General features: G+C 45.6%; 1 protein-coding gene and 1 long non-coding RNA gene across 3 annotated transcripts; one reads left to right on the top strand and one right to left on the bottom strand.

Moving 5' to 3' along the window:
- Positions 1-831: 831 nt before the first annotated feature.
- LOC120284961 lies at positions 832-2,791 on the top strand. Of its 2 annotated transcripts, none has more exons than XR_005544184.2 (3): positions 832-1,402; positions 1,493-1,682; positions 1,752-2,791. It is a non-coding gene; the product is annotated as an uncharacterized LOC120284961 (long non-coding RNA). The 2 variants fall into 2 exon arrangements; XR_005544183.2 differs by having other exon boundaries at positions 892-1,358; positions 1,752-2,783.
- Positions 2,792-3,043: 252 nt separating this feature from the next.
- Positions 3,044-20,454, bottom strand: LOC6726746 (pair-rule protein odd-paired). Its single transcript, XM_002102121.3, has 3 exons — positions 19,166-20,454; positions 4,655-4,824; positions 3,044-4,516 (listed from the first exon to the last, which is right to left on the bottom strand). Exons 1-3 carry the CDS (start codon positions 20,118-20,120, stop codon positions 3,812-3,814), a joined length of 1,830 nt encoding a protein of 609 aa, XP_002102157.1. The 5' UTR covers positions 20,121-20,454; the 3' UTR covers positions 3,044-3,811.
- Between the last annotated feature and the right edge of the window lie 7,211 nt (positions 20,455-27,665).

The following is a 27,665-nucleotide window of genomic DNA, read 5'->3' as shown; positions in this document are numbered from 1 at the left end:
ACAGTTGTATCTTAAATTGCTATTCGATTTTTATGAATAGCTCATGGTGGCATCACATTTTTGTGCAATCAGAATTTTTACCTTTTCCCCTTTTGTTAGCAAGTCTTTTCAATATCTTTTGTATTATTTCGGCGCATCGATCAAAGTAATTAAATGAATAGAATTGTAATAAAGGATCTAGCTGTTATAAGAAAAAATGCGTACGAAGAAGGAGAGTTAATAAGAGAATATACTATATGATGTTTTATACTCTAAGATTTAATTTTGATTGTCAAACAAATGATTAACATGCTAGAAGCATTTGTATTATCCCAAGACTTATAAAACTTTTGTAACTTATAAATTATTGACAAAACCAGAATCCACTTATTTCCTTTCTATTTATTGACGGCTCTATAATAACTAAACATTATTTATTTCAGACAGGCTTCAAAAATGCACTTCAGCCGACTTTTACTCTCATTATCGACCGCAAAACAGTTGGCCAGTTTGCTATGAAAATAATTCAATTAAAAAATGACAACCGCAAACATTAGTTGGCCACAAAATCCGGCAGGCCAAGCCGAAAAAGGGTAATAAAAAATCAGGTAACTGTACCGCGAATGCAAACAAACAAAAAGAGCGCACAAATCATATAGGAATGGTTCCTAGCCATGAGGCTAGTATAAATTAATTTAAGTAATTTAAGTGTCAGCCCGAATTTGCAGTTGTGCAAAAACCGAAAATTAGACTTTGCATTGCGAACTGTGTACGTATGTACGTTCGTTGGTCCAATTTAAACGTCCGGGGGCCCTGTCACTCGTTGGGTCTCTACCTGCCCATTTCCCAGTTGGATGCAGTGGCCCGCCCCCTGGCAGCCCCCTTTCCCGCCCGGGGCTTCCACCAGGCTGTCTATGAGTCGCGTCGCAGTCGACGGCAGTTTCCGCCGTCAATTTATAAACGCGTTCAGCTTAAATTGCAACAAATAGTCGCCTATTGAAACTTAAATTGTACCGACACAGAAAGTGAGCGCACCATTTGCGCGAGCGAGAGGGGCGCTCTTGGCCAGAAAGAGACTGGATGACATGGCCATGCTTTGGCTTTGGCTTTAGCTTTGCGTTTGGGCCGTGTCAACAAGTTTGGCCCTCTCCCTGTCTCGCTCTTGGCCATTTTTGTACTTTCGGCTCTGTTGTTTTGTGTCAGTTGTTGACGTCGTTTGGCGGCTGTGTGGTCGTGGCTTGATTTGTTTAAAGGTTTCTGGTTCTGGGCATCGCTTGGCTCAATCGGCCGGTGGTCATGGGAACGGGGAGTTTGCCAATGTTTCGATGTGTTTTCCGGATAAGGTTGGCTAGAATCACAATAGCAGTTGCGCGTTATATGTACGTACATGTAGGCTGTTATTTTTGATGTCTAATCAAACGTAGTATGTACAACCGCCTTGTTTCATATTGCTAACAGCTTAACATAGTCTAGTTCATAATTGCCTTTAATTGCCAACCAAAAATCATTTCAGTTATATAAGACGAGAACTTATCAGGGTATCTCAATTGGAACTCCAGGCACTGCCAATTAACTCTGGCTGCCATTTCCTTGGCTATTTCTTCCAATCTCCCAATCAAAAGCCCGCATGTTCTGGCCGTAATCCAGCCGAAATCAAAGCAAGCCAAACTCGTTTATGGCCAACTTTGGACGGCGGAATCCAGGTAAGAATTTAATTGCACGCCACAACATTTTTCTGGCTGATTTCATCCTTTAATTTCAATTCCACACAGGTAAGCCTCAGCGGCTTTTGCTGACAGGAGGAGAGGTTGGCAGAGGCGGTAGAGGCGGTAGAGGCGGCAGAGGCCGTAGAAAGCCGCAACAGGCAGAGCAAATTTCGCCGACAGCCGGCCGCTGCAATATAATTTCTTTCGATTAATCCAATCGATTTCTATTCAATAAATCAAAATATGAATTCGTTACGGCTCCGACCCCTCGACTAGCCTAGACACTCCGCAGATGTGTGTAGTATGTGCGAGCGAGTGTTCGTTTGAGGCACGTAACAAATCGTTGGGTTAATTAAAAAAACATAAATCGTTTTATTCTTTATCCACACTCACTGCGCCCCTCGGCGGCTAAATAACCGTGGCAGGTATTTGACGGCCCTTTCATCAACTGAAATCAGTCAAAGTTCCCCGCGCTAAAGAAATGTTGGGAAATAAATCACGCTCTTTTCGCCAGAAATAATTTCACTTTAGACACTTTTTCCCACTGCCTTACTGCCCATAATTTTTAATTTTAGCAGCCCTCTGTTTTGATAATGCAAACTAAATCGCTTAGCCAAGCAAATTGTTGGCCATTAAGGTGTTTTGATGACTTTTAGCCCCTGGAAACTTGATCTGCCCATCAGACACTTAAATTTTGTTTGCCAGCCTCCGCTGAACCAATCAAAACGAATTAACAAACTTTAGTTGTAAATATTCATGACAAAGTTCCAGATACAATGCCAATCGGCTGGAGGGTCCGTGAAAAATGCGTTTAATTAAAAGATCAAAAATCTGCGAACTTAATTTGCATTTCAGTCAAAGCGGAACGAGCGGAATGGAACAGTCAGCTTAGACCGTGTGGGAACCATATCGATTGGGACGGAAATCAGTCCAAGGTTTCGAATTGGTTTCCAATCGGAGCAGGAAATCGAATTTATCTAAATAAAGTGTTGAACAAACGACGCATTCGATGGCTTTGGTTGGAACTCAGAGCATCGGAATTTCAAAATAATGTGTTCTATTTCACAGATATATTTTGGGGTAATCAGGGTGTTTTCAAGGATCAATGCGATTTTTTAGCAATCACAGTTAGTTTTGTCAAACTAATCGGTATTGCATTGCCGATAAGATTGCCTGGAAGTTTCACTAAATTTCCATAAAATACTCAGTCAATGCAGATATATCCATACCATAGGAAACAGTCCTACAAATAATCTCTGAAGTCACTTCGTCTTTCCAACAATAATTTCAACACTTTTGTTTATAGGGCTTTTTCAGTTTATTTTGCATGTTTGTTTTTGTGGGATTTTGTTTGTAGGTTTTTGTGATAACTTTTAAATTTATTCTGCGTACTTAAGCTTGAGGAAATCTAAGGCCGAAAGTGTATGTACGTATATGCGACGAAGCTTCCAATCCCTTCGATGTTTTTACAGTGTATTAGTTAGCGATTTTGTACTAGAAAGCTGGCGGATGGGAGGGGATGACGAGAATGAAAGCTGCTCCGACAAAAAATTAGCTAAGTCTTAACGGCTAGGTAGTCAATATGCTTAAGTAACTCCGTTTAAAGTTAAGGTTACGGGTGCGTTTTTACATTTATGCGATAATTAACTCATATTTTATACATTTACAGTAAGTTTACGTCGAAGTTCGTTACTTTTAGTTTGTTTTGTTTTGCAACTAGAGAACTACGTTTAAGTTTACATAACAGTTAAATAGCAAAAAATTAGTCAATTTTTCGATCGTACATCTTTTTGTTGAATAGTAATATTTAAAATACTTAATAGTCATGTTCAAAGACGAATCAAAATGAGAGCTTCCGACTTTCGTTCAACAGCAAATTTTCAATTATCAGGTAAAAAGTTCAAAGTGCTTTCTTCAACTTTCAGAAATATTTGGTTTTCACATTGCGCCACAAGGGCCAGATTCTGCAGCCGCTGGCAGCAGATCCAGTCCAGCGAGGAGGCCGACTCCTCCACACTTCCTTGGGCTGGTCCAGTTCCCCCAGCAATGGTGGTGGGCGTGGCCACCGGTTGGGCGGGCGGCGGCGGCGGCGGTGGCGCCTCCTCGGGCCACCAGTTCTCCCACTCTCAATACGCCGTCGCTGCGCCGGGATGCATCAGGTGGTGGTGGTGGTGGTGGTGCCCGAAGTGGTTCAGCGGGTTCATGGCCTCCGCACTGCCGCTCGGCGCCGTCGTGTGATACCAGTCGCTGGGTGGGTGGTGCTGGGCCGCCGGGTGGTACAGTAGGTGGTGGTTGTGGTGCAGCATCGAGGCGGAGGCGGCCGCTGCCCCCGGAGAGGGCGCCGCCTGGTGGTGATGTGGGTGGTGGTGGTGCGACGGCGGCGGTCCCAGCGGTGGTGGCAGGTAGGCGGAGGCAGAAGCGGCCATCAGTTGGAGGGCGGGCGAGGACTTCGGGTCGCTGGGATGGGCAGTCAGCTGTTGCTGCTGCTGTGCCTGCTGGTGCTGCTGCTGTTGTTGCTGCTGCTGGTGCTGCTGCTGCTGCTGCAGCAAGTGGGAGGCACTGCTGCTGGCCGTGCTGCTGCTGCCGCTGCTCGAGGCTCCCAGGTGGACACTGTGCATCGGATTGGGCTCCGACTTGATCGAGTGCGGAGATGACTTGATGCCGCTTCCGCCGCTCAGGCTGCTCACGCCGCTGCTGCTGCCAGCACTTCCATCCAGGCGGGTCGAGGGCGGCGTCTGGGCTCCGCCGGTGATGATGCTCGAGCTGGAGCTCTCCTCGCCCTCGCTGTCGTAGCCGTGGGATGGGCTCTTCTCGTCCACATTGCCATGCACCTGAGGAAAGCGATGAAACAGGCGGGAGTTAGTCGAAGTCAACAAGTGAGCGGGACACAGTTATGCGTTGCAAAGTTTGTATGATCTTGAAAACTAGGAGTCGAGTCCTCAAGTGTGTTTCAGTAGAGCTCAACTTACCTTCATGTGCTTCCGCAGCGAAGAGGGATGCGTGTAGGACTTATCACAGCCATTGATCCGGCAATTGTAGGGCTTGTCCGACGTGTGGACGTGGGAGTGCTTCTTGCGGTCCGAGGAGTTGGCGAACCGGCGATCACAGCCCTCGTGCTCGCACTTGAAGGGCTTCTCGCCTGAAAGTAGGCAGGAAAAAAGGGGTTCAATCAGTTTCAGTGGGTAAGAATGCGGCTCTTAAACTATATAGACTTGTTGTTCTGTAGCAATAAATTTCATTATTTATGTGACACGCATAAAATAAATAATGGCACCAGCGAGCACAACATCGAACAGACGATGACCATTTATGGGCTCACAATTTTTATGAACTGTCCTGCACACACAAACACACACGCACACACACACAATTTAATAAAGGTGGGAAAAGCCGAGTGTCCAGCTTATTTACAGGGAAAACAATAACAAAACACAAGATATACAACTGGGGAAAAAATCATATAAATTATGCGGGATCAAGGGGCCCATTGTTCGAGGGATCCCGACCCTGCGACCCTGTCCACCAATTTCACCTGTGCCGATGCCGATTGTCCTTTTTGTAATGCGACCCTGCGTCCCTCCGTCCGTTTGTCCCTTTGGATGCACACGAACAAAGCGGCAAGGGTAAAGGGAACGGTCACAAGGTTATCGTTATTATTTGATTGCTGTGCGCAACACCTTTTCAATCGAAGACACACTGCAGTTCGCCCTTTGACCCGAAGTGATATTTTATAGCTTATTAGAAAATTATTTTTGACGGCGGTGGGGCAGTCGGAATCTCGACGGCGAGGGAGAGAGATAAAATCAGGACTAAACATAAATAATATGGGTTAGCCTATAATTGGCGGAGGGGATTTTAGGGAAATTATCGATGCAACCTAAATCTAAATCTAAATATATTTTTAGTTTTTAATAATTGCCTGCCTGCCCTCCCTGTCCTATCAACAGCTTCAATCACTTGCCACATTAAGCGCCATCCGAAGGCCATAAACAAGCCGAGTGAATTACGTACAGAAGTATCTCCGGCTAAGTCCACTTAGCATATGGCATTTATGTCGCAGATAAGCGGCCATTACATGCACCACAAGCTTTATGACAATTGCAGCTAAGCGGCTCAGCGCCCCCCGCTCGCCCCCGCCCGCAAATAAACCCACGCGGATCCGCCGACGATGACAATAATCGAACATTTTCACACCTCGAGCTTAAAGCGGACAATCGCTGTGGGGCGGGGGCAGCAGTGGGTTAAAGAAAAGCTGCCAGCTGGGCTCCAGGTGGGGTTTCGGGGTAGGGCTTTGTGAGCAGCACGCCTTTCAGAAGACATCCAGCGGCGACTTCGCAGCCAGCTCGGGCTCAACAAGTTTCAGCTCTTTTTTCGCCTTCATTTCGTTTTCGTTTTGTGTAATTTAATACTAATTTATGTGCTTTATTATCCGCATTTGAATACGCTTTTTATTTTGGGGCCGTAATAAGTCAGAGACACACACTTGTGTGTAAATAAACAGAAATCGGACAAACGCTCTTCGATTTGAATGGCGTGTCGCATTGTGATTGGCATTGTCTTTTCTATTAATTTGTCAAAATGTGAAACTCATAAATAAGCATTACGAAAGTGCCATCGGGAACTCAGTCATGTATTTTGACAGGTCCCAAGGGTCTTAAGGCAGAACACGCGTGACGAATGCACTTCGATGTGCTTTTTGATTGAGTTCGAACGGAATGTGGCGCCAGATGAATCACATCAAGAAGTGCTCGATTTTAAACTCTCAAATCATGATATCCAAAGGTTATGAAGATAAAGGAATGGGAGTCTTGTATCCCGAAGATACTCACAGAGTGTAAAACTTAACGTTAACTGATAAGAACTCGCTTGGGGTACATCCCTTTAAATGCCCTACACTTTTGCTCTCCTCGATCATCACGCACGACTATCAGGTGGCTGTGGGAAATGCTATCTGCGAACGCTAATTAGTCATAAATGGGACAGGCAGCTGACTCGGTTCCGCCAACCCGCTGGGCTCCTCATATCCGTGTTATCAGTCTTATCACCTTATTTTCGGGGAACCCAGCGGCGCATCGGTGCCCGACTGAGGCCATAGCCCATAGCCCATATACCGACTGAACGCGGAACGGAGAGCGCAGAAAGCAGAACACGTCCGCATATCCACATATCCACATATCCATCTCCTGGAGCGCTGCGGTCTAAACTCAGCGGGGGAGACGGCTGAATGCGGCACGCGCTGCGGCCAAGGACATTAAAGGGTTCGGGTCCCGGCTAAGTGCAGCGCAGGATACGCATAATTTTCACATTCCACTGCGAACTGGCGGGCATTAAAAGTGGAATTTAAATATGTTTTATTGCTTTAAGTTTCGGGGTCCGATGGCTCGGTCCGGGGCAAAATAACCGAAATATCGTCGCCCATTTATAAAATGTCAATTTCAGGCGACGTTTTCCGACTTCCCTTCCGACGGAGCGACATGAAAGACATCTTCTTGGCGCACCCTTTTCGGTCCTGGCAAGGCGCCATAAGTACAGTGGGCCCCCGCCCGGAACGCCCTCCTTCCGCCGGCAAATCCCACTTAGGCTGTGCGAATCGACAAACTTATTTAAATATTTCAATAAAGTAAATCCGATGGCAAAGTCTCCGGGCATTTAATGTAGGCGTAGCTGCGAAATAGGCCGGCTGCCTTGTGATTTGCATATTTAGCGGGAGCTGCTGTTCTCCTTTTCTTTTCCGCGGAAAGCCCCAAAATGGTTAATTTCCTTAAAAAAAAAAACGGGAAAAAGCTGGCGCTCCTCGCGGTCGGAACGATTGGAATCGGCACAGACTGCCTGTCATGGCGTTTTGTGTACAGCTGCAGAGTTGTTTGCTTGTTTTTTGGGGTGGTTCTTATATTTTTGGGGTTGCTTTGTAATCTCCTCCCTGCGGATGTGTGTGTGTGTGTGTCAGTACGGTCGTGTCAGTGTGTGCGTGGGTTAAGCCAAGAAAGTTGTACATGGCCAAGTATATGTATGTGTGTGTATATTAAAATATATGTACCGCATTGTTTGTCGGTGTATATGGCACATGTTTTGGCTTTATGTAACTGCTGCAAAGCTGGCTGTCATTTGCAGACGAGTGCCGAGCCGACGGCCTTTCCCCCCTCCCCCTCCCCCCTCCTCCATTTCCCCATTTTCCCCCGCCCTCTCACCCACCCACCCACGCTTCCGTCTGAAATTGTTTTTGTTGTGGCTATTATGGGGCGTTGTTTCTTTTTCGTCGGGTAATGGGGCTCTCTGATGTTTCGGGCCGTAGTCAGCGCAGAAGAGGAAAAACAGAAATGAGTTTGGCCAAAATGATTCCATTTGGGCTCGAAGATTTGCTTGGATGTTATTAAAATATGTTTGGATGGTGAAGACAGCAATATGTTTTTCGTGTTGGGCCTGGGAAATGGGTGGATTTGAGTCATGGCTCCAAAAGTTGACAGACTATTGATACAATAGGTACATCTAAAGGCGCAAAAGCTACTGAGCACCAACAATAGAATGTAATAATCGTAAATGTACATAAGAAATTAGATACATATATCCTTTAAACTAACCATTCTACGTTGCCTGAAGAGTCTACCAAGTCGGATGCTCAACTCGTTATTTATTTATCGCCAGCATATACCGTAAGTGCAACGAAGTCCAGAAATACCCAGACCTGTCATGAGGAAGCAACAGGAGATCTGGATTCGCCCGCCCCCGCCCTCTGTACATACATACACACGTACATACATACGAGCGTGTATACCCGTACAATACCCTGGCTCTGGTCGTGATCGCCGCTAACCAGGCGATGCAAATTAAGCATCATTGACAGTCGTTGATTAATTGGAGTGAATCAGGTTTTTAATTTGCAGCAACAAACAACAGATGAAATTAAAAATACACAGCTCAAGTAAAACATATTTTCCGGACGTCAGAGTGACAGTCGCATATTAAAGGCATTTCGCACTGGAATTAATTAAAAGCGATGAGCAAAAAACGCTAAACAGAGCAATTCCAGACCGATTCCATCGCGCACCTCTGTCTTAATTGCCGCTAAATAATTGCCCTGGTAAATATTTATTGCCTGCTTAAGGACCTCTCAGCACTCGTCCTCAATGGGAACAATAGAGATCCTGGCCGACGCCATCGCCCTCTTTTACGTAACAACGAGTGCGCCAGAAAGGGAGGGAGCTGGGATCTAGGGCCAGAGAATCCGAGGGATGAGCATCATCATCGCTCATGTGTCAACAGCATGCAATGCGATATGATTATTATTATCTAACAATACAATAACAAAACTGCTACTTTTTGCCTGCCGCTCTCTGGTCGCCATCCCTTTCTTCCCTGCACCTCCGCCTGGGTTGTTGACACTCCTCGGATTTGAGAATCCTGAGCCCATTGTGTATCTGTATCTGTATCTATATCAGTGTTTGTGTTGTATCTGTATCTGTTTGTTTGTTTGTTTGCAGCCCATTTTTTCCGCTGCTGTCGCTTCTTTTTTTCGCCGCTTTGCTCCTTTTGTTCCTACGGCTAAAGCCGGAAAAGCCAAACCCCGATTTCCTGGCGGTTTACATTTCAATGGGCAATTTTCCGTCGCTCCCCCCTTTTGTCTCACTTTTTCAGTAGCGTTGCTAGGGAGCAGTGAGTACGAGTATTGATGATGAGCATATTGTTGGGAACATCGCGAGGATCCAAGGATGTTAAGGGGGGTTCCTTACCCATATAAGCAGGTGGCCTTTGAGAGTAGCTCGTGGTCGGCAGGAGTTGGCATATCCCAACGCTGTCTGGGAATCCACATTTCCCTGCTGCCTAATCATCCATCCCAATCGCATTTTCCCACACGCCGCTTACTTTGAATATTTATAACAGTTGCCTGCATCTGATGACCAAATTAATGGCCAGCAATTCCGCTCCATTCCATAATAATAATAATAAAATCATAATTTAAGTGCAATGAATGCCGCTTGTCAACGGCCAAATGCAAAATCCTCGGGCTCATCATCGGGGCGAGTATTATCATTATCATCGTCGTGGATGAGGATGATGCGCACCCCTCGGCCAGGGAAGTTACCTATGGGTCTGGTCTGCCACACAGTCGGTCCATTGTTTGCTTGTTTGACAAAAACCATCGTTGAGTGAATTCGGTCATGATTTATGATTTCTGCGTCCCTCCCCGACGACAGCAATGCCTATGAAGACCCCGTCCTCCCCGGTTTCCTCCGCTAAGCAGCTCGGTCCTCACATAATTTTCGCTATTTGTTTGCAGCTTTGCCGTTTGCTGTCAAGTGATACGTTAATAATTGACACAGGGGTCAGTGGCTGGACTCGCAGCCTCTGGGTTTTCCTGCGGTTTTTCTCCGCACTTCCCCAGATACTTTCGGAAACTGTTCCGAAACAAAAACACACTGAATTTTCCACTTCGTTGGCGGCCTGTGCCTAATGAGGAAATGAGAGGATATTACATTGGGAAGACTGAGGAAGAGGAGGCATGTGTACAAGGAACTGCAAGGGAGGCTCAGCCTTCAACAACTACGGGTATAACCACAACTCGCCTGTCTTTCGAATCTTTAGCTTTTTACATTAGTCCTACAAATTTTCAATGAATAAAGAGCATGAAAACTTTCCCTCCCTTGCCATCCAGCATAAAATCACATGTTCAGAGCTCGACTCGAAAATTGTGTTTTGTGAACAAATTTTTGTTATTACACAAGGCTGCCACATGCAGACGCCAGACGCACACACGTCTTAGTCAGCCGGGTCTGGAAAAGTTTTTCTGGCTGCCCCAGTCGAATGTGCAGCTTGAATGCATTAGATGCAAGCCGCACTCCCATGCAGGCGGCCGGAAGGAGCACACACTCACAGTCTGGCATTTGCATTTGCATATACCTCGCTGCGCACACACACACACACACCTCGAAAGCGTTAGAGGCGTTAGTTGCATGGCAAACTTGTCGAAAATTTGCTCCATTGGCTGCTGGGCCACAAAAAAGCTGAGTCGCAGAAGGAGAAACCCAAGTCAGAGCCAGACGAACTGGCCATGTTTGGTCTTGTACTCGTGTTCAGCAAGGCTGTTGCTGTCATTGTTTTACTAATAGCTTGCTAGTTGTCTATCTGCGGATTGAATTCATATAGTTTGTGTACATGCCAGGGTGTGTTCTGTGTTCTGTGGTCGCCAATTGGAGCGAAAGTTAGGGCAAGGTTTGGAATGGGTGGACTTAAATGGTTGATTCATTTGCAATGCCACTTCAACGGGCAATAAGCCTTGGAAAGCGGGCTTTCTTTATTTCTTTATTTCCGAGATTTAGGAACTGCTTACCCAGTTGATACTGTGCGAAAGTTCTCCTTTAATGGCCAGCTTATTTTAAAGCACGTTTAGACTAACCACCTAGGACAAACATAATTGACTGTTCGGTTCGGTTTCTATGTAGTCAAGTATCTTCTTGGATTCCAGGGCTCGAACAACACTCGAATGAGGAACGGAGCGAAGACAATAAGCAAAAGTAGCACTAAGCCCATTGTCTGAACCCAAACTGCGTACAAACAGGGGCATAGCTGCAATGGGAAGTGCCCTAGTGCAAATGAGTGCCTTGGTGAAAATGGTAACTCTAGTCGCACCGGTTGACAAAGAGGCATCGGGCCGGGATTAGCCCACGGAGCAGCTGATGTCCCAACCGCCTCATGAATGAACTGCTTACGCGGTGAAAACGCTGCAAAAAGAAAGCAGAGGAAGTGGAGTGAAGGACCAAATCCGCAAGAAAGGGCGGCCTGGCCGACGCTCTCAAGGATGAGAGGTGTCGCTTTGTCCCGACTCGGTCACGGTGAATCGGTGTCTGTATCTGTTCGGTATCTATCTCCTCGGCCTGATTTTTGCTGCTTAGCGCTCTTTAAGATCTTAATCTTCTCAGCCCACTCACCCTTCTCCCCGCACTCTGATCCCCTTCTGTTTGCCTGTTTGTTTGTTTGTTTGTTTTTTCGGGTTCCATCAAGTAGAAAATCTCTTCGGCTGTTTGTCAGAAATTAAAATGTCATCAAGATTGTCATCGCTGGGATATGGATATGCGATGTGACAACTCCGGCAACTGAAGGAGGATGAGCCGTCGGTTCGGTTTGGTTTCGGATTCGATTCGATTCGATTCGATTCGGATTCCTTATCTTAAATGGCTTGTTCAAGTTTAAATGTTGTCAATTCAAACAAGATCCGTGTGGCGATAAGGCCAATCAATGACATCAGGCGACAAATATTTGGGGCGAGTGATCGGAATGAGAGTTGGCTAAGAAGTTCGATTAGATATTAACCCTCCTATGTATCGAACTAGATATGTGATACTTATTTAAAACGTTCTCCCCACATCATAAACATTTCAATCTCACGTTCTCTCACACCTTCAACGAGACCCTTCGCACTTCAGCACCTTCGTTCGAGTGTATCTTATCGATACTGCCTAATGAACACATCAAAACATCAACTAGAATTGCATTTGTGTTCGCAACACTCGAGTAACGAAACACATCCATATTTCGGGGCAAGCGAGTTCGCATTGATCGCCGAACACTGAAAGCCGAGGGGAGAAGTATCACATCGCAGTGGCCCACATCCCACATCCCGGTGGCTTACACTCGGCTGAGTCCTCCTGCAGGGCTGCAAGGAAATTCGATCATGCTGAGAACGGGAACGAACGCAAATCCGAGTGCCCTGAATTGGCGAAGTAGACCGCAGTACAGCCATTTTCACAGTAGCCGTCGGCAGTGCGTCATGGAGTCCATGGATCCATTATGCCATTAGATATTTTTGGCGTCGGCGGTTGTAATATTAGCCAAGAACTCAGGCCGCTGCCGCTCGGACTGTCTGTCTGACAGGCGGTTGTCACACAAACTCTGCGTAAGTTCAGCCTCTAATTACAACTGACAATGTTTTTACAACAAATTGCGTGCCCGGCGAGGCTGTTCCGCTGCCTGCGGCTTTTTGGGTTAAACAATCACATTCTGTGCCCCAGACAACTTGGAGGCGTTCGAGTGGTACAAATTCGGCTGAACGAAAGCGACAAACGATCCGAAAATGTCCCAAAGGCAACAAATATGCATAAATGTCGACCTAAGCTGATTTGACAAGCACGCTTATAGCGGTTTATTCAGCGATCGCAATTTTTACTATATTGTTTTTTCTAAGCGTAAATAATGGGAATTATACCTTGGAAATATACTCTGTTCGCAAAGAGTACATATGCCTGCTATTCTATCTATTTATTATTGGTTGGTTAGTGGTCGAAATACTTCTACGAGTATTATATCATTCCCAATTCAGAGTAAAAATAGACAAAACCCTGCTTTTCGAGCATGCCACGCATTCCCAAGTCATAAGCACACGGTTTTGGCAAGAGCATACCCAGGTCCACACAAAAATACCTGGTTTTGCTGACCAGTTGCCTCGCTGTCTCTGTTCTTTTTGGCTGTTTAACATTTTTGCCCATATGAATAATGATTTCGTTTTTCCCATCAGCTAATTTATACAAGTGGGGCATTGCGCGCGGGGCCCTTGGCGCGATTTAGAGGATTAGTCAGGCCTTACTTTTCCATAATTCTCGAAAGGCAGCATCAGCATCAGAATCAGAAACAGACACAGAATCGCAGAACACCGAATACCGAGTCCCGGGTCCCGTGTCTCTGTTCTCTGGTCCCGGGTGCCAGTCCCATATCCGAGACCCAGTTCCAGTCCCGAGCTCCATCTCCTACCTGTGCCCCAGCCCGAACGTGTGCAGATATAAAAAATATGCAAGATGACAGTTTAATTTTATGGTTTGTCTGCTGCTGATCAGTTCTTTATGCGTTGAAATTGTATTCTTATTCGGAGTCGGGCTCCGTCTCTATCTGGGACCTCTGAGGGCCTCTCTTTCGGGGATCCGCTGGAATGCGAATGGAGTCTGGTACGTGGCTACTTTTGGCTCCTTTCGGGTGAGGAATTTAATTAATTTGAGCGCGACTTCTAATGACAAAGTGGGCGTGACCAGGGCTTAGGAATTGGAACGAAAACTTGCCAAAATGAAAGGGAACCGAGGGAAGGAATTTATCAAAGCTAAGCCTCATTTATTAACTAGCCGGGTAAGCAGCTTACGTCCGGCCAGCCACGAAAGTGAAACATCCGAGGGCTAGCTCCGCCGCTCAGAAATTCAGATATTATGCAACAGCCCAACAAAATGGCTACTTAACTAATAGACTCGAATGGAAGACCGAAACAATGACACTGCCAAAGGGTTGCGAGCACAGGACAAACCCCTGCCGCGCCAAAGCGCGCGTTTTTTACGTCTCTCGCTTTTTGGTAAATGAAATTATAATTCCTGCTCTGGGGCAGTCGGGGGTTAAGAAGGATACACACCTATACCCGAATATTCAAGCATACATACATATGTACAAAACTGTTTTGACATTTGGAAAATGCATGGAAAATAGAGAGGATGCAAAGCAACCCCTCCTGCTCAGGAGCGTGACGGGTGGATGTGGATCGACTGGCATTGTTAGTTCCTTGTTAGGGTGCCACAAAGGGTTCCGAATCGGGGGTTGTCACTAATTAGAATGGGTGCGTATGCTCAATTACCATGGATGTGTAAAGCTTTATGGGCGGCGAGCACTGGCATTGGTACTACAATATAGATCACATAAGGAGCCTTGAAAAAGAATTACTTTTCCATTAAATAGTAACGAGGCCTTCTATATGCAATTTTCCACGGAGCAGTACAACTCAATCACGTTGTTTCATTCCCACCGTTCCAAATACGTAGCAAAAGCATTCGAGGATACATTTCAAATGAACAGTTCAAAAGTGCACAGATATAAAGTCGGGTTAGAATTCGGCACTAAATGTTAGGGCCCATAAATTTACTTAGCACAAAAAAGTTTCGCTCTAGTCTGTCCAGTCAATAAATCTACCAACTTTGCTTACATTCAGCTGTCAAAGGCTTGGACCACACCAGAAATTTATACACTTTTACTTCTGGCACATAAATCCCCAAAAGGCGAGGAGCGAACTTTTCAGCTTGTCAAACTTTTAGCAGATTGCGATCGTGTGTCATGTTTGTTGGTATTTGACACTTCAAATTGAGCGAAACGAATGCAAACATGGTGTCCTCGTAGATGGCTTCAGTTGTTAGGGATAGCGAGAAGGGTCTCCGGCGGGGGTGCTGCTAATTAAATGACGAATTTCCCTCGCTGGCCGTTCTGGCCTCGAAATGCATTCGTCATTAGGTGAGCAGACCCGAGAATTGCTCCTAGAGAGCGTAGCTAATTGATTTTCAGTCGTCAGTTGCTCGACCAGCGGGAGGGTGGAGGCAGGAGATCCTGGCCCGAAACTGCGACCAGGTAGTGAAGCTAAGGTAATCAGCTCGAGCACATCGCAGGTTTTTTCCACCGCCTCCTCCCGCTGACTCTTCCTCGTCTGCTGGCCATTGTTCTGGCAAGAGTCAAATTCTGAGAAGACAAACACACAGTTTATCCGCAAAATAAAAAGTGATTTTGTCTCTCGCTTCGTTGTATTCGATGTAGCTGTATCCGTATCTGAGGCTGTTCGGTGTGTGTTTTTGTGAAAACCATTGAACCCGCAATAAAGTCATCAATCATTGACATTTGCCAGCGTTTTGGCTTTGTTGAATTTTGTGTTTTGAAAAATTATTGAATTGGCGCCGAGCGAGCAAAAAATGCATTGAGAAGTGAGCAGTGCAAATTGTTTTGAAGTTCTATAATTATCTGGGGTTTGGTCCTGAAAACAACCTTGATTTCTGAAGATTCGAATAGACAATCTGACTAACCTGTAGCTACTTCTCTTACATATAACTTTCCACGTGTACAATGAACCTCAGTTACCCCAAAGCTTTCTAAAAGTGTAAATAATTGCATAATTCACTTCATCGTTCAGAGCTGAACAAGTCCATAAAAGACTCATTAAAAAAACACTTGCACTCAATTAAATGGAGCCGAGTTGGGGCCGAAAGGGGCATCCTGGCGAGAGGGGGAGCTAATCAAACAAGGGTCGCAGCTGCCAGGACAATGTTGAATGCTAAACTTTGCCCCGCAGCATAATTGCACAACAACAAGGCGCCTGGGGAAGCGGAAAGTGAGAGGTTGCACTTGAAAAGCGGGGAAAACCAGAGGTGGTGGGCTTTGGGTGGTGGGAGGTTGGAGGGGGTAGCTGGGAGCTGGTTCGCAGCAGCTTAATGAGCTTGGAAGGAGCGGATGGGGGGCCACGAATAAAAACTAACCACAAAGTTGTTGAATGCTCTTGTGGCAGTCGGATCCTGTGGCCGTTGTAGGTGTTAATGAATAAAGTTGTTTGTGGTCCGCCGGGCGGAGCGGAGCGGAGTGGAGTGGAGTGCAAAGAATCGTGTAAAAGATGGCTATGTGTGTGCAAACCGCACAGCGTGATAAACGCCATCTATCCAGACACACAGACTCTCGGGCCGGTCAACAGAGAGCCCCAAACAACAAAAAACAACGGCCACAGAGCAGACAAACCTTGATTGTTTGCCGGGTTTTTTGCCGAGTTTCAGGGGCGGAGTCTGGTGCTGGGAGGGTTTACAGGACGGACAGGATGGACAGGAGGCTGGACGAAATTGCAGATGGTGACGGCGACAAGTGCAAAAGTTAACACAACGCAGTGACCGGACGGAACGGTGGGAAAGAAACAAAAAGAGACATAGACACGTGAAGGTTTGTGTGAGTTTGGGTTCTAGATTCTGAAAGGACTTTTATGGTGGTGAGACTACTCATAGTCTCATTTGAATCGAATTTGTTTTATAATCTTTGTTTTAAATAAAAGAGAAAGAAAACATAATTTTCAAGCCGAAAGAAACACACTATATATGAACAAATAAACTGAATTTGACGTAACGAGTTATTTCACAACTATAACCTCCCACTCTCGTTCCACACTCGAATCTTAGAGCCAACTACCGCCGCGGTGTATTGACCCCTTCGATCATTTCGAGCTGCTACAGTGGCACCACTTGGGGCAGATCTATATCGACTGGATCCATAAACACGTACTTGACTGCCCTGCTCCGGTTTACTCACCCACTTATCAAACTCGACCCCTCACCCGTCCCATCGGCGAGGAGTGGAAACCAGGTCGTAAATAACCTTTGCATAATCTAAATCAAAAGCTTAATGTAGCATGGCGGGTAACCCAAACAGAACAGCGCAGAAACAATCGCAGCGCAAATAAAATAAAGCTAGAGGAGTGGAATGCGAATGTGCGAATGCGTCCAGTAATCCGGCGAGTGTTACCCCAATTTCGGTTTCGATGGCTTTTTTGAGAGGGCCAGCACGGAGTGCCTCGGAAGCATTTCCGAGCCATTTCAAACGGAAGTTTTGACACGTGTCAACACAGTGTGTGCGAGTGTGTTTGTTTGCCCTGGGTTGGCGGTGTCAATGCAATAAAAACAAACACCAGTGCCAAGGGACATTTAGCCCAGCCAGCGATGCTGATTGAATTTTTGATTTATGCGCTGCGGAGGATGCTACTTCAAGTGCCCGAGTCGCACGGAAAGGTTAAAGGCCCCGCTCCCAGCCAGACACCAGACCGATCCCAGCTCGATCCCGATCCGTAATGAAGTTGTGCGCCGGCCACTTGAAAGCCAATCAATATGTTGGCTATCTCCGGCAATTGTAGCCAGGTCAACCAATCATAGGCACACACAAATCAGTCAGCAGAACGCACTTTTCTGCTGCATCACGGCGGAGAAAAGAAATATGAAATTAGTCAAAAGTATCATCATACAGCAAGCAACTCATTATAATGCCACATGATTGTTCCAAAATCGAACACAATATGGCGGCGTCTCGAAATCAAATCGAAACATTTTAATTACCTTTCGATGAGTGTGCAAAAGAAAATACTGTTGTCCGAACAGATTTACAGAAATAGCTTTTTTGTGCGGCTAATTCAGTGATTTATGAATCTCTCCGAGAGTTTATAATCGCGGTAACTACAAGATGAGGCTATAATGAAGCCCGACGTCTTATTTTAATTCAATTTTGAGGTATGAGGCCAAATGATCCCTAGAAAATGCGGTTAAAGCCCACGCAAAACAAAATCATAAAAATGAAGAGGCAACAAAAAAGGCCAGAAACCAACATTAAAGCAACAAAATATAAATATTCTGGATATTGCGGAATATTGTTGCCCATATTTTCGTTCCTCTCCTCGAATTTCCAGTTTTTTACGCCAAGGCTGAGGCCAATCAAGGATAATCCAGGACCCAGCGATATTTATTGGAAAGTTTATTAAACTGAGTGGCGCGCTTTTCACCAATTATGCGAAACTTTGTTCTGTGTTTTCGCATTCCATGTCCGCTTTCCCAACTTCCATTTGTTAATTGATTTTAATGGCTGTGTTTCGCCGCTTCTAATGAGCCCTACATGCTCAGCCATAAATTTCAATGGAACAAGTTCAACAGCCACTGGAATCAAAGTCATTAATTTGCGTTAAGCTCCGTTTCTGGCTTTATAGTTCGACTTCTCATAGATCACGACTATACCGCATAAATTGTATTTTAATGCCTCTGACAAAAAGTGCTAGAGCACGGGCATTTGTTTCGGACTATCTTTTTTTTTGAAGTGTTCAGGCTGCAAAGCGATATTAATTTATTTTTGAAAGACAATTGAAAGAGAAATGCTTGAAATGGGCATGATTAATGATGGATTTAAGAAAAAATAATTATATTGAGAATTCGCATAGAGAGATTGGCTATCAAAGTAATGGTAAGCCTGATACGCATTTATTAGTTAAGAAAAAATTTGAAGCCGACAACCAGGCTTAAAGTATAAAAAACAAAGGAGTTTCTAAACTGCATTTTTCAGTTCCTTTTATAAATTTGACCAAGTTTCCAAACGTAGTTAAATACGTGCCAGTCAAAATCCAAAGTCAAGAGCTGTTCGCAGGCTTAGGGAAATACTAGGAGCAAAAGTCGAAGTCAACCTAAAGCCGTAGAGTAATCCTAGCCGTAAGGACAACATCTTTGCGGGATTTTCTGGGCGCGGAAGGGCTTTGGACGCAGGTTTTACAGGTGTCATAAAAGATGACCCGCCCGGCCAGTGGCGGGTTAAGCCAGGTAGTGGGCGTTGCACCGACTTTTGCCGTCGGCAACACGCCCACCTCGACAACGTGCGGGATTTGCTCAGGCGGGCAAGGGTTATGCCCACGCAAGGTGAATACCAAGAGATTCCAGACCTAGCATGTGCTATTCTGAATATAAGTGATTAAAATCTGCACAAGGCTTTGACTTTCTATTAGTGTTTGGTTCTTTATAAAATGGGAATAATTACAAATAAAAGCATTAATTCTGAACTTCAAGCTTGCAAAAAAACAATTGAAACTTGGTGTTTGAAGAATGTGGTTTCGTTCCATCTCAACCGCAGATTACATTTCAATAGATGGTGTACCCCGTTCGTTATTAATAGAAGGCGGAATGCACCGCCACACTTACCCGTATGCGTCCGCTTGTGGATCTTGAGGTTCTCGCTCCGGGCGAAGACCTTGCCGCAACCCGGGTGCGGGCAGGCGAAAGGCTTCTCGCCGGTGTGGACGCGGATGTGGTTGACCAGCTTGTACTTGGCCTTGAAAGGGCGTCCGTTGCGGGAGCAGCCCACCCAGAAGCAGGCGTGGGTGGTGCACTCCGGTCCGCCCACGTGCTCCACGGTCAGGTGGGTGACGATCTCGTGCATCGAGTGGAAGACCTTGTTGCAGGTCTTCCTGCCGCCCGGGGGCACCAGGCCAGGCTGGTCGGGGTCTATCCATAGGCACTGCATCTCCTGCTTCACGCTGGAGGCGGACGAGGCCGGCTGATGGCGCATGTAGCGAAGGAAGGCCCCGGCTCCGGCCGGGTGCATCGCGGACATGGCGTGGTGGGACGGGTGGTGCACGACCGGGTGGTGCACTGCCGCCGTCGGGAAGTTGCCGTGGTGGTTGTACGGGTGGCCGGCGGCGTAGGCATCCGCCATGCCCATTCGCATCTGGTGGTGGTGATGGTGGCTGTGGAAGGGGTGTTGTCCGAACCCGGAGCCCAGCTCCGCGGCCTGAGCGGGAAAGCCGGAGAAGAGCATGGAGTCCGCTGCGGCGGAGGCCTGTCCGGCGGATCCCGCGACTCCGTACTCGGCCTCCCTCCTGCCCAGCAGAAAGTCCCGGGAGGCGTAGCTGTTAAAGTGCCCGTATCCGGAGTTCTGGTAGGCTGCAGCAGTGGCCGCCGCGGATTCCTGATCCTGGTGCTGTTGCTGCTGCTGTTGTTGCTGTTGCTGTTGTTGCTGCTGCTGTTGGGTCATTTCGAGTTGCTGCTGCTGTTGCTGCTGCGCGTTGCTGTTGCTGGCGGTGGTGTTGGGCGACATTCGCAGCCCATAGCTGGCCAGGTGGTGCTGAGCCGGCTCAATGAAGGCGTTCATCATCATGGTTACAGTGTTTTTGCTCGCTTATATGTTTTTAGTATTAATTCAGAAAGAACTGATCTACAAGTTTTCGATTCTCACTTTGCTAGGCCAATGAGCCCATCACGCACTGAGGTCACCTCACTTAGCTGTATATACTGTGCGCTTGTTTCGCTCTTAGATATTTCTCATGCGACTTGATACTTATTTACGTAATGCACTCGCGCGCGATGCGTTTCTGGGGCGTTCGAATCGCAGCAAGACTTGACGCTAACCGAATGCCAAGACTTGACGTTTCAAGATGCGCAGCAGGACTGAAATGCTCCTGAAATTCTAACTCGCTGCTGTGTTGCCTCGTGAAAATATCTGCCGACGATCACATGTGTGCGAGTGGGACCGATGTATGCACATCGTAAAATGGCTAGAGGGTAACGAAAGCGTGAGTGCGAGCAGACCAGGCGTATGACCTGCCTGTGGTGAGTTGCGCTTGCCATGGTGTATTCCGAACAAGCCACCACTCTGTCGGATAGGCCTGGGCAATGAGTGCGAGTGTGACAGCTCTAAGAAAATGGCCGCCTCCTTGCATGCTCGAGAGTCGAATAGAAGAGCACAGAGGCTGCGCACTCAGTCCAATTGGAACCCGTCCGAGCATAGCGCCCTCTCGCTCAGCAAACTGGTTTCGCAGAAATTAACACCCACTGCGGTTGGCCAGTGCACTGTGGTCCAGAATTCGATTTTTTTGGCATAAAGTCTAAAAATTGAGCTACAGACTTGAAACTTTGTACATTTTGTTGTTAAATCACAAATAGTTTGCACAGAAAATTTGAAGTCTGTGCGACCACGCCCTCTCTTGCCTCCCATATTAACTACTGGTATGACTCAGGAGTCAACGAAATATCATTTTTTTTTTTTTTTTTTTAAAGTCGTGTATATTGTTGTTTTAAAAATAATCGCCCTCTTCTTTTTCTAGTTCTACATTTTAAATTTCCGAATCTGAACTCGAATCAGAATCAGATTGTGAATCCAATATTTTGTCTCATGGATCAGGTTTAAAATTATACTGTATTTCCAAAAGACTTATTACTGCCTTCGGAAGTGGTTTTTCCTATTTTTTCTCTCTCTTTCTTTTAAACTAATTGTTGATAATAGTGGGTCCGAGTTATCAATCGCTCTGTGGAAAATATCACTCATCCTATTGATCCGACTATTTTTCCTTGCATGTGATAGTCGATCCCTTTTGTAAAGCTTATTCCGGGCTTCACTCGTATTTTCAGTTTCCTTTTTAATCTTTCTCCTGCATTTTGGTAAGATAAGTTTCGGCGTCCAATTTGCTGGGGTGTCTTGGAGTTTTCAAAATCACTAACAAGAATCATTATCTTAGACGCCATCCACTTGGTATGTTTGGAAATAAATCGGTGTGGTTGTCTGTTACACTCGGGCAGTTTTTTTTTAATAAATAATTCAAAATTTACTATTTTTTTGTCAATATCTTCTGTCTGTTTCGATTCCTGATTATTGTTGTTGATTGCGGAATAAACGTAATCTGAAACATAACTTATTTGCCTATTGTTACGCCTCCAAATGTCCAGGAGGTCGCTATGTCTGAACTCAAAATTGCCTATATAAAATCAAATTTTTAAGAAAACGAGCAAAAATGGGCAAAAGATATTACTTTACCGTGAAAGACAATAGTTAAAGGTACAAACTGACGTTTTTAACTTTTGTCAGAAATTGTCAGAAAATTAGTTATACTCCACGAAACACAGGGGACACGTTAGAATTTTCTGTTAAAATACACATAAATTGGATGTCACACAACATAAAAACAGTACAACTATACATATATTACCTAAATAAGTTAAAAACATCATACCTTGGCATTTATTTTCCATATTTTACTATAATTTTTGGATGCGTATTAACGATCATACCACATGCAAAAGTAAGCAAGTAATTTTTCGGAAATTGCATTCTCTCAATCAGCTTTTTAACACTTCAACTTTAAAAGCTCATAAAACGATTTAGTGAAGCTTTCGGTCAATTTTGTTTTTGGTTTTTATTTATATGATCAATTTTCTATTAGAAAATAATTGCTAGAGGACGATATATTGACATAAAAATTTAGACTTTATGCCAAAAAAAACGAATTCTGGACCATAGTGCAGTGGGTGGTGGGCCGACTGCGTGCTGCGTGCGCCTGTGCAGGGGGCCCAAATGCTGATTGGGCCGACGGGCAGCCAATTGAAAGCTCGCGGGGATGCATTTTCCAGCCCGTTCCTCATTGTCACGGCGGACGAATGGCCCGCCACTTCGGATCGCCCAGCTGTCAGCTTATCAAATTAGTTGTTTATTTTATTGATTTTAATGATATTAAGCACATTCCGCGCTCGGACATCGGAGATTTCCAGCCGTTTTGTTTAGGTTGCGCCATAAAGACGTACGAGATTTCATTAGCGCCGAACGCTCTGTTTTTCATTTGCTAATTTATGGAATTTTCAATAAGCAGTAGTCGAGTCAATACATAATCTTGTATCAATCGACTTGATTGGATTCTGCTGAGTGTTAAGTGCCCCGGCAAAGCGGCTTTTGGGGCAGACTGTGAAGTGATACTTCGCCTGGATGGGGAGAAAATGTATAAATCTATTTTCATACAAAACATTTGTTTTGTGATAATATGGTATAACATTATGCTGGTCCATAGGCATATTGTTAGATGCTCACCCAAAAATATATGATTTTTTCTATCTACAATCCCAAAACTGAGCGATGCAAAAGGAAGGTTTTTAACATCAAAATTGTCTTCGATTAGCATTTGTGTTTCGAACTAGTCCTCATATGTAGATTATTTAAGGATGAATTAAAAATTACTTCAGCATTTAAAACAATAATAATGAAAATAAAATGGAATTTGGATATATATTGAGTAATCACATGTAAACATAGCATTTTCTAATTGAATATATTGCCCTGAATTTATCGTTTGAGAAAACAATATTTCCAGGTAAAGTTTAAATGAGAATGAGAACAAGCAAAGACCATGTGATTCCTTGCTAATTACCTTGATTTCCGCAATGAATTAAAGCATTGGGGCAAATTGTGACATAAAGCGTCACCGCCAAGCGTTCGGCTATTAAATTGTCAAAACAACTCGGCGGCAATCAGCAATCAGCAATCAGCGAACGGCAATCGACAGTCCACAGTCGTCCGAATGTCATGCCGACCCCAATGCCATTTTGGGAGGCGGGTAAGACCATAAAGCAGCGGAAAGCGCACCGAGCTGGCAGGCACCCAGTCCCGCAGAGCTCCAGCGACAAGTGTCACTCGAAATGAAGCCATTGCTCCATATCGAGGATGGAGGATGGGGACGGAGTCGCCGGGGTGGAGCAGATGATGGGCTGCAAACGGAGCAGTCGGCTGAAGTGGATTTCTAGCGCACTGCCAAAGAACCACTCCCATAAATAATGCCGTACGAGCCACTTGAAAATGGAAGCGCAAAATGCAATAAACTCTTAATAACAAAAAAGGAGCGGGGAAAGAAAAACAATCTCAGGGGCTAGCGAACAAGAAATTATAAATTTAAAATGCCCAGATAAACAAAATGCAAGTTGGCCCAGCAGGTTGCAGCTTCTGTTGATGTCTGCTATTCAAGAGGTCCATTTTGGACTTTTCCGAATATCCATTTTCCAATGCAGAAAAATAGTTTAAAAACCTAGTCAATCACGTTCAATAAGAGCTCTGAAGATCAAAGATCAAACTAACATCAAAAATCTTGTAGCTTTTGAGATATTTTAATTAAGTTCTTCCATCATAGCCATAGCCATATGTTTTATATTCGATTAAACCCCAAGTATTTGCAATCCGTCGTGTTAGTAGAAGTATTCATATTTTGGTGTCGATTTCACCCCCAAAAGCAGCGGACTCAACCCTCGGCTGTGCTTAATCAGTTTGGCCACAACCAAGTGGGCAACCAACCGGTGGGCGTCGGCCTGGGGACATGGCCGCGTGGCATGGGCACGGACTCATCAGAGTCAGAGCCGAAATCAAAATAAAACCGTAACCTGGCGTGGACGCCTTTGGCACATGCCGCGATCACAGCGGTGAGCACTGTACTGGTCTTTTGCCTGGGGTTCGCATGAGACCCGGGATTCCAGAGCCGAGACTCTAGATTCCAGTTCCAGTTCGGGCTGGAGAGTTCCGTGCCGGGCCCACAGAGTGAATACCCACGGAGCGAGGAGGCAGGGAGGGGTGTCAACGGAGTGAAGTGGAAGCGTGGGAGTTTCCTGTCCAACTGGTTTCCTCGCGATTTCCTTTCATTGCTTCTATGCCTATTAATGTGCCTCAACAAATGGAAGTAAAGGTGGAAAATGTTCAGGGAAATATTAAAGTGAGTACAAGAATTGTTTGGCACGTTGTGAAGTATATACTCTTGTTAATTGCGTAGAAAACAAATGCTTAAAATTGAATAAAATCTAGCAATCTTTAGTTAATTGCAAGAAATGCCTTTTACGAGTATGCCATTTAATGTGAGGTTATTATTTGGAAAGAGTTTCCAAAACTACGAACGATCTACGTGGGCCTCATTTTCACTTCAGCACGTGGTGAGCACGCTCCACCCGAAACCTCAACCACCCGCTTCCCGTTGCACAACCAACAAAGCAGACAGGTAGGAAGGCCTTGGCCAAATCCTAAAAGGCAATTCGCGAATCTCGAAAAAGGCGAGGACATCAGAATCAGAATGCTTAATCCCGGGGCGTGATAAACTGGCGATGCCTGGAAGGTAGTACAAGGATTAGGGAATCGAGACAGCTTAGGAAAGTCAATTTTTTTACGACCATGCCATGAAGACACCGGAACAAGGCAGCACATCCAGCCCACACATCGCCTCGAGATTCTCCAGATAGAGGGAAAATGGAAATCGTGGAAAATTATATGCCCCATAAATATTTCGCCGGAGAGCGGACACGGCAGTTTTGCTTCGGACGAATCATAAAAAAAGTGCGTGACGGGAGAAGTGCTGATCGGAGGACACGGACTGACAAGGTCATGTCAACCATAAATATTTACATGCCATAAACACCAAGGTGAGGGTCCGGCCATCCTGGCAATCCTGGCAATCCTGACAATCTTGGCCATCCTGGCTCACATCCTTTTTCCGCAATGCGTTTTCCATTGAAGAGCAAAAAACAAAGGCGATCGGAAACCAGGAGACCTTGAACGAAATTTATGATCAGTTGCTGCTCGCAGTTTGCATTCGCAGGTAAGTCAAGTCAAGCAGTCAGTCAACTTCCCGGCCCGGAATCTGTGATTTACGAGCTGTTAGCCATCCCGGGATGGATTTTCATTCGAATTGTGACTGCGATTGTCCCTGTTTGTCCGAGGTTTTCTCGGCCATCGGCCACTTTTCGCCGGCATAAATTATGCCGTTGCCCGAGTCAAGTTGTTATGGTGGGCGTTGGTCCTGCACAAGCATCTCGTCCTACCTGGCCAGGATACGGGCTTGGTTCGGCTTGGAATCCGTATTGGTGTGCCTATCTTTCTCTATGGAATTCCGATTTAGGTAGGCGTTACAGTTTCCCAAGCCTTAACTCTTTTGAGCCAATTACGGTGACCACTTCTGGTTAAATGGTTTAGTTTTCATTAGGGCTCATGTCCTGACTTTGTTGTTAAAAAAGGAAAAGGATTGGGAAAGAGTTTTTCGGGGTGAGCCGCATTGTTTTGCCCGACATGTCCTGGAAATCGAGGGAGGCATGGCTAATCGCTGTTTTCGTTTAGTGGGAGGAATACAACAAACTTAAAGTGAAAGGATTTGTTTTCATGCTATTTTATGGCGGTTATCTATCTTGTTTAAGTAATTTCATGGATGTTGTACATCTTTCAACCATGTACAAAGTTCATTGTTTATTTTGATAGATTTAACTGTGTCAAATGTATTCACTTAAGAATATAAACATAGTAAAATATAAAAACATTTATTGATCCTTTTGAGCCTTTTCTTCCTCCTTTCCAGCTATGAATTACATTCGTTAATTATGCGGAAAAGGACCTCAAAGTTTTAATTGGTACACCTCTCCTATTTTCTCTTTCGGAGAATGCTCCATTTTGGAACCCAACATTAAAATTTATGGCCGTACAAGGTTGTGATTGCAACAAACTCGTTTTATTTTCGCTGCTTGCGGGTTGCTCAGTCGGCACTTTTAATTAATCGTTAATTATGGCTCATGGAAAACGGCGCTCTTGCGAACGGAGAGTGGTGCCACGCCCCCATCACCCGCCCATCCGCCGCCCAACTGCCGCCCCCGGATGCGCAACGCCAGTTCCGCCGACGCCACCAACTCCCTCCCACCCCGCTGAGCGTAGTTACATGTACACAGAAGCGTTAATTAAATTTCTGTTTGCCTTTTGGCTCTCCTGGCAAGCATCTTTTGGCCTGGCCAAAAGAGCGGGTGGGCGGGGAGATGCCGGGGCGCAGTAAATAAATATTCATTTAATTTATGGTTTTAATTTTTATGACTACACAACTTCGGGGCAGACAATTTAGTAGTTTGGCGGAGCGTGGATGGAAATTTAATAACTTTGTTTATGCGCACACTAAATCATAACTAATGAGCGGCCAAAGAGCCGCTGAAGAGAAGGAAGGAGCTGCGCCTGGTGCTGGAGCTGGAGGTAAAGATGGAGCTGCAGATGGAGCTGAAGATGGAGATGCAGATTGAGATGGAGCTGGGTTGGCCAAATGAGATCGCAACTGGAAGCGGAGTGCAGCTGCCTCAATGACAGGGCACAACTATTTGATAGCACAAGCCACTAATTTGGGTTGAACACCTACGAGGAGACGGAGCAGTTCGGTCGGAACAGGCTCGTTCCAAAATCGAGGACCTCCAGCTGGCTTGGCCGAAGGCAAATTGCATCCTCGCAGCGGGAGGATGGTCAGGAAAACCCGGTGAAAAGGACCTTTGACACGGGCCCGAATACAATGCTTCACAAATTGTCCAGCTCATTTCATCTTGGAACTGGCCAGGACATCGCAGCCCATTGTCCTTGCCGACAGGCGGCGCAAAAGGCAAGAGCCACCAAAGCTCCCCATCAGCATATTGATTTTTTTGAATAATTTTCCGACATTTTCCGTTTTCATTTCCGCCGCTCAGCCTGTAAATCGTCCCGGGGAGAGGTTATCTTCGATTTTTCATCTCCCATATCAAGTTATCTGCCCGGAGATCGGCCCCAGTCAAAAGTTATCTCGTTTCGTCTGCTAAGCGGAGTTTGGAAAACGTTCTGCCAGCCCACAACAAACAAATGTCAAGAGGCCATTTGCATATATTCGTCCAGAGAGTGAGCCCTAAAAGGGTTATGATAAATGTTACGGCCGATTAATAATTGTTAACTAAGCCAGACGATGCGGATCCCAGGCGAGACAGGCGCAAGACCAGCCCGCCACAAAACATATAATTAATCGGGCTATCAGAATGGAGGAGTCCAGAGTCATGGCGACTAGTGGATGCCCTTACTTTTTATTGTTGCCATCACAATCGCCTGTAAATCCACATTTAATGGAATATGGCAAATTATTTACAA

This window comes from Drosophila simulans, chromosome 3R (genome assembly GCF_016746395.2).
Source record: "Drosophila simulans strain w501 chromosome 3R, Prin_Dsim_3.1, whole genome shotgun sequence".
Taxonomy (NCBI): domain Eukaryota; kingdom Metazoa; phylum Arthropoda; class Insecta; order Diptera; family Drosophilidae; genus Drosophila; species Drosophila simulans.
This window is presented reverse-complemented; position numbering and strand designations above follow the sequence as displayed.

Bases quoted from the DNA above. Each gene is read 5' to 3' on its own strand.
- LOC6726746 (XM_002102121.3), bottom strand. From the start codon at position 20,120: ATGATGATGAACGCCTTCATTGAGCCGGCTCAGCACCACCTGGCCAGC. The intron at 4,825-19,165 runs GTAAGTGTGGCG...GCCTACTTTCAG, and splicing joins CCACAAGCGGACGCATACGG to GCGAGAAGCCCTTCAAGTGC. The intron at 4,517-4,654 runs GTAAGTTGAGCT...CGCTTTCCTCAG, and splicing joins CGCTGCGGAAGCACATGAAG to GTGCATGGCAATGTGGACGA.